Here is a 6,000-nt window from a genome sequence, read left to right on the forward strand (position 1 = left end):
AAGGACACCCTCAAGGTGCAGCAAGATGGGGAGGTACACCCACAGACCAGGCTTTTCATCCCTGGCTGCCAGGAGCCTCCTCATGCAGTAGCTTGCTTTGCAGCCTGAGAGCTCTTGCACGTCAACAGCCCGTCCCGGAGTCATACCAGCCCCACCGAGCACCAGGAGCTGTGGCATGGCATCGTGAGCACGGGCATCAGAAGGAGTGAGCAGCCCGTCTGAGTGACCCGGCATGATGCTCAAGCTCTTTGACCCCTCTCATCTTCCTCACCACCAGAACAGGGTCACCTTCAGGACTTGGTTTGGTCTACTGCCATCCAAGCTGGGATGTGGATGTGGTCAAGATCTCCCATGCCCTGGTGGGACAAATGGCAGTGATCACTTTGGCCAGGGTGCTGAGCTCTGGAGGAGCCAGAGGCTGGAAACCCCTCTCAGATGGCAACACCAGTGTTTCCTAGAGCTGCATGGCGGTAGCAGTCTGTGTGAGCAGCCAGACAGATGCCAGCAGCAGAGGCACCGACCCATATGCACTCCCAGCCCTCCTCCTGCAGCAGCGTGACCCAGGGCAGCCCCACTCCAGCTGGCCAGGACATCTCACTCCTCCCTGCTGTGGCCTGAGTGGTACCTGGGTAGGTCTGAGCAGAAGCTGTAGTGATGCACATCAAGCTGTAGTGATGCATCCCACTGTACCGTGCATGGGATCTTCTCACCCAAGTTATCTCTGTTGGTTTTCTCTTGAACATAACTAACAGGCCATAGAAGAGATTTTGGAGGTTTCTAGGGATCAGGAGAGATTTCAGATAAAAGCCTTCTGGTTCTACCCGAAGTGAAATGACTCAGTTACTGCTATGTAAAGATAAGCAATATAAATTACGCTATCTCATGGAGAATTCTTCATTTTTTCTGTACATTCTTCTAGATGTCCACTTGTAGCCAAGTGGCATATCCAAATCTTCCTGCTAAGCACAGGTCTGCAGGAAAGCTGTACGATCAAAGCACAGCCTCTATAATCACAAACCTGCTTTTTCTTTTATTGCGTTACAAATCTTGGAGGGGATGAGCGAGAATTTCTGCAGTAAGATAATTTAAGACTGAAACGTTATAAGGAGCATCTCTGCAAACTGTAAAAGTCAGGGGACTTCCCAGAGTTCAGACTCCAAGAAAACTCATGGGTTTTTCTCTTTACCATTGCTGAGCCATACAGAGGAGCAGCAACCCTTGCTTTGGTTGGTGAGAACAGCAGCCACCAAAGACTTTACAACACACCTGCAAGCATCAGCTGGGGCCCACCTCTGCTGCAGTCCAGAGCATAACCTGGAGTCACTGTGCGGCTAAAATCGCACTCCTCTGGCAGCAGAGTGTACCCACCTGAGCATCACTACCAGCAGCGGTGGGTAACGTGGCTCATGGCAATTCCTCCTTAGCTGTGCTGCTGCCAAACTGAAGTTGCTTACGTTTGGTTTTGCTTCACCTCCACTAAGCCTTGGCATCCTCATCTGAAGCTCTTGCAGCGGCAAACGCGCTCCTCCCTGCCGTGAAAGGGCAGCAGTGTGCGGGCTGTGCAGTAAGGCAGTGGGGCCTGACGTGGGTCTGTGCCCATCCACCTCTGGAAGGCACCAGGAGCGGAGGGTCCCACCGTGCCGTGTCCCGAGGAGTTTCCTCCTGGAGCTTCTCCCATCTGAGGTGGCAGGTGCGGATGTGGGGCATGTGGCTGTGGTTATCCCTGGCAATAAGCCATTGGAACAGCAGCATCTCTCCATGGCAGAGATCTTCAAGCACTGCTCGTCAGCATTTCTCCCAGAAAACAGCACCCTGGACACACGTCCATGCACCCTACGGGCCCTGCTCTCCACCAGCCTTCCTCACTACCTTTCCCGCTGTGCCTTACAGGAGCACGGGTTTGCACTCCCAGCCCCAGCTTCCCCAGTGTAGGGGATGCACTGGCCTCCTCCTCCCAGCCGTGGTCCTCACGGGGCACTGTGAGCCCCATGCAGAGGAGACCAGGTGCTTGATGGAGAGTTTGCAGCCCCCGTCTCCTTCCCATGGCACCCTTGGCACTGCTGGGACACCAGGTTATGGCTGTCCCAGCCCACCTGGCCTCCTCTGGCACCCCTCTCTCCTGAAGCCACCCTGTGCTACAACACAAACCATCTCCTTTGGGGCACCCGACCAGGCAGGTTTCCAGTGTGGGACTCTAGAAACACCGTATGAAGATGGCTGGGAAAACACACTGGGTGGGTTTCAAACAGAGGTACCAGGAAATGAGTGGTCCGACAACGCGTGGTGAAGGCTATGAGAGAAACGCTCCACAGCTCCCAGCACTGTTGTGGTGCCAGCTGGGTTTTTTTCCTATGTACTTTACCCCCTTTGTTACAGACTGTACCTCCAGCATCACCACACAGATCTGTTTGACACATTGGATAATTGCGTCGGGTGTCCCCGAGATTGTCACCGCCCGCTCCGTGGAGTTGGGCAGCATGTCCCCCGCCACTTGAACCTGAGCACCTGTTGACTGGAGACAGAAAGAGAGAGGAGGAGAAATCCCACAGCTGAATGCCTTTCCTTGAAGCCAGCTCCAGCTCCGATGTCACACGCCTCCCAAGAGCTGCACTGCCCCGTGTGAGCTCAGATGCAGCACCCTGCCTGCACCTGCAGGAGCATGCCGGCAAGGTCCACGGGATGCTGCTCCTACACCAGCAGGACTGTCCTGGGAAGCAACGTGATGCATGATGCTTGCAGCATAAGGATCCCCCTTTCCAAGGCAGCTCCTGCTCCCCCTTGGTCGGAGCTGCGATTACATGCAATAACAAAACCAGGTCTGCCTTACCTCCCTGATTTCCTTGATCTTGGAGCCTCCCTTGCCAATCAGCGAGCCGCACTGACTAGCCGGCACAACCAGTCTCAGTGTCACCGGAGGTTTGCTGGTAGCAGTGCTGTTGCTCATTGAGTTGGTTATGTCCTTGGGAAGGAAGAATGCAATGCATCAGCCCTTGGTACCCAACCAGATGCCTGCCATCCAGGCCAACCCAAATGCCCTGGGCCAGAAAAGAGGGGTCATGTCCCCCAGACCCTGGCTGGTCTGCAACTGCATCACTGCGCATCCCTGCAGTTAATTAACTGCGAGACCTCTGGGACACTTGACTGAAGCTCAGTTCTTGCCTAATTAGAGGTGTCTGGAAGGTTTTGTGCTGATGCTGTGTACCAGTTAAGCAAGTCCAACCAGGTACCCAGGCCTATCTGCTCTGCTGGCTCCAGCAGTGGGCACGCTGGAGCTCTGCTTGGCTGATGGGCCACCCAAGAGTCTGGATGCAGACCGTTTTACTCTGCCCTCCTGGGGCAAAGGGATCACATTGCTCACCTCCTCAAATTTGTAGGCAATCATGGCAAAAGCCTTGAAGATAGCATCAGTGGGGCCAGTGATGGTCACGATTCGCTCGGGGCAGTTCCCCTCCGAGATGTTGATCCTTGCCCCGCTCTGGAAAGAGAAGGGCAGCCCTGGAATAACCACAGCCAAGCAACTGGCGGGGATGCACTGGAGGTGCAGACCTTCCTCCAGGTTGGATGCTGTCCCAGCCTGGGAAGGTTCAGCACCCAACAGCAGAAGCTCAGAGAGCCCCAGATGACCAGCAAGTACATTGCTCGCTTGGTCCCTGGTCATCACCTCTGCCAGCCTCTCAACATCCCATCTAACCTTAAAAACTCCCACCCCTTCACCCTGTGGTGCTTCCAGTGCTGCCTTACCCCAACCCTCAGAAAGGGTTTCCAAGCATCCACCTCGGGTCTTTTACTGCAGTGCAAACCCATGCGATCAAGGCAAGACCAGCTCGTGGGGTCATTGCTTGTAAGAGGAGTGTTGCTTACTGATCTGATAACTCCTTGGTAGCTGCAGGCACAAAGACCTTGGGCAAACTCAAGCGTCTTACAAGTGACTTAATTTCACTGTTTCATTAGAGCAAATTCTTGGCTCTGGAAAATTCCCATTAAATGTGATAGGAGTTTGTTTGAGTACGGAGTGAGAAAACTGGACCAAAAAGCTCTGGGCACAGCCGGCTTGCATGTCCTGACCCTGGGAGTTACTGCCAGTATCGCACAGGGCAATGTGCTGCTCTGGCCATTATACTGCACACTGCCAGGCGGGACAGCCCGATGGCCCTTCCCACTCCTCTTTCCTCCTCCTCCAAATCGTTTTAAAGAGCAGGGTTGCTCACCTCCTCACGCATCTTCTTCACAGTCTCTCCTTTCTGAAATAAGAATCAGAAACACAGGCTACTGTAAAAAATCAAGACTTCCACCTTCAAAACAGCCCTTCCAAACATGCATCTCTCTAATATGTGGCAATACATAGCCAAACATTTGGGCAGCTCTGTGCTGCCTGGCCCTCCATCCCCACGTGATGGGCAGGCTGAGGAGCTGAGGGTGTAAGCCATCGTAGCCCTGTTCCCCATGTCTGTAAGACACGATAGACAAACCAGCTACACAACTGCAGCTTCCACCTCCATTTCTACGTTCCCCATTAGGAGGAAAACTGCAAGGAAAAAGCTCAGAAACTTATCATATGTTGAGAAAAGCTGGCATTTCAGAATGTCTTTGAAGGGCAGTTATCTATTACCTATAGAGAGATTTAATATCTTTATATCCAGATATAAAGCAGGTACAACTGTGAAGCTTTCCAGGGCTGGACAGGCTGATGGAAAAATAAGGTGCAAGCATATAGGAGAAGGTGGTCGTGCTGCAAATCTTCGCTACCACAAACCTGCCTTTTAAAAACACCAAAAAACTAATCCTGTGTAGCCAGGACTTTCCAAACCACCACGGCAAGCACCAGGGAGCAGAGCACCTCATGCAGCTTTTCTGCATGAGCTAAATGGCATCCTGTGTCCTCAGAGGGAAGTGCTGCAGAATTTAGATGGACTGGCATGAAATTTCTTAATCTCTCTTAATGAATCTATTTAATTAATGTGTCAGGACAACATGATCATAAACACCTATTCACCACCACAGTGAAGCAGCTGGAAACAGCACTAGATAAGTTTGGTGGTTGGGTTTTTTTTTTTAGGGGAATGGTCTTTGATCCCTCTGTGGGTCTCCCATCATTTCTGTCTCACAAACCCAGTGACATGCTCATGCACACCGAACATTTAAGGGACATTACAGGGAGGAGGTGACTGGCATCTACCACACCACAAGCAGCAAATGGGGCAGGCAATAGCATTAAGCACACACTTAAAAGATGTTGTTACCTTTCCAATGATGCTTCCGACTTCCTGCCAAAGAAAAGCCAAACACAAAGGAAAAGACATCAGAAGACATGAAGACAATCCAGCCCAACCCCATAATGAAGCAAAGACCTGGTGCACACTGTCCCCAGCAGAAGGACAGGGCAGGGGGCAGGCATGAGAGGGGCCAGGAGCACCATGCCACCACACCACCCTCCCCCATCAGCAGGAGAAAACGTGCTCCCAGCAGCCCCGGGCTGCAGAGGCTGGCTGGACCCGGGCATAGCTGGAGCAGGGGCAGGAGAGGGAGCTGCGAGGAAACCCCCTCACCGGGAGCCCCTTACCTTGCCATGCATCAGCAGCCGGATGGTGAGAGTGACGTTCAGGCCACCTTCGGAGACCTTTGACTCCATTTCCTACCGGGGCACGGGAGACGTGTGTTAGCTGGGAGGGCAGCCTCGGCACAGAAGGAGACAGCACCACAGCTCTATCACCTGGGGACAGAGAGGGGGAAAGGTTTTCTCTCAAAACATGCAGGTTCCTCAACGTGGGATGGACCCTGCAGAGCAGCAGGGCATGGGAAAGCCACAGCTGGAGGAGCTGCAGGGAGATGTCACGGGCCGAGCACCTTCATGGATGCAGATGGGGCTGCCCACTCACCGCAGGGACCATGAGGGCACAAGCCCGGGAACAGCCCGCAGCTCTGCCGTGGCTTTGCCACCGGCTTCATGCAAAAGCCATTGTGGGAGCAAAGACTCAAGTGTCCGAGGTGGCACAGCCAGAC

At 53.4% G+C, this 6,000-nt stretch overlaps 1 protein-coding gene across 13 annotated transcripts in view; it reads right to left on the reverse strand.

Moving 5' to 3' along the window:
* Positions 1-5,705, reverse strand: part of PCBP3 (poly(rC) binding protein 3) — a 30,728-nt gene extending 25,023 nt beyond the window's left edge. For 11 of the 13 annotated variants that reach the window (XM_076340725.1, XM_076340722.1, XM_076340717.1 and 8 more), the window contains exons 1-6: positions 5,561-5,705; positions 5,241-5,264; positions 4,209-4,241; positions 3,359-3,475; positions 2,828-2,959; positions 2,384-2,512 (exon numbers count right to left, since the gene is read on the reverse strand). In XM_076340725.1, coding sequence (XP_076196840.1) covers positions 2,384-2,512; positions 2,828-2,959; positions 3,359-3,475; positions 4,209-4,241; positions 5,241-5,264; positions 5,561-5,629 — 504 coding nt within the window. In that variant the 5' untranslated portion in view covers positions 5,630-5,705. The remainder of the gene's footprint in view (positions 1-2,383; positions 2,513-2,827; positions 2,960-3,358; positions 3,476-4,208; positions 4,242-5,240; positions 5,265-5,560) is intronic. The other 2 variants (XM_076340729.1, XM_076340728.1) reach the window with 1 other exon arrangement.
* Positions 5,706-6,000: the final 295 nt, after the last annotated feature.

This window comes from Aptenodytes patagonicus, chromosome 6 (assembly GCF_965638725.1).
Source record: "Aptenodytes patagonicus chromosome 6, bAptPat1.pri.cur, whole genome shotgun sequence".
Classification (NCBI taxonomy): domain Eukaryota; kingdom Metazoa; phylum Chordata; class Aves; order Sphenisciformes; family Spheniscidae; genus Aptenodytes; species Aptenodytes patagonicus.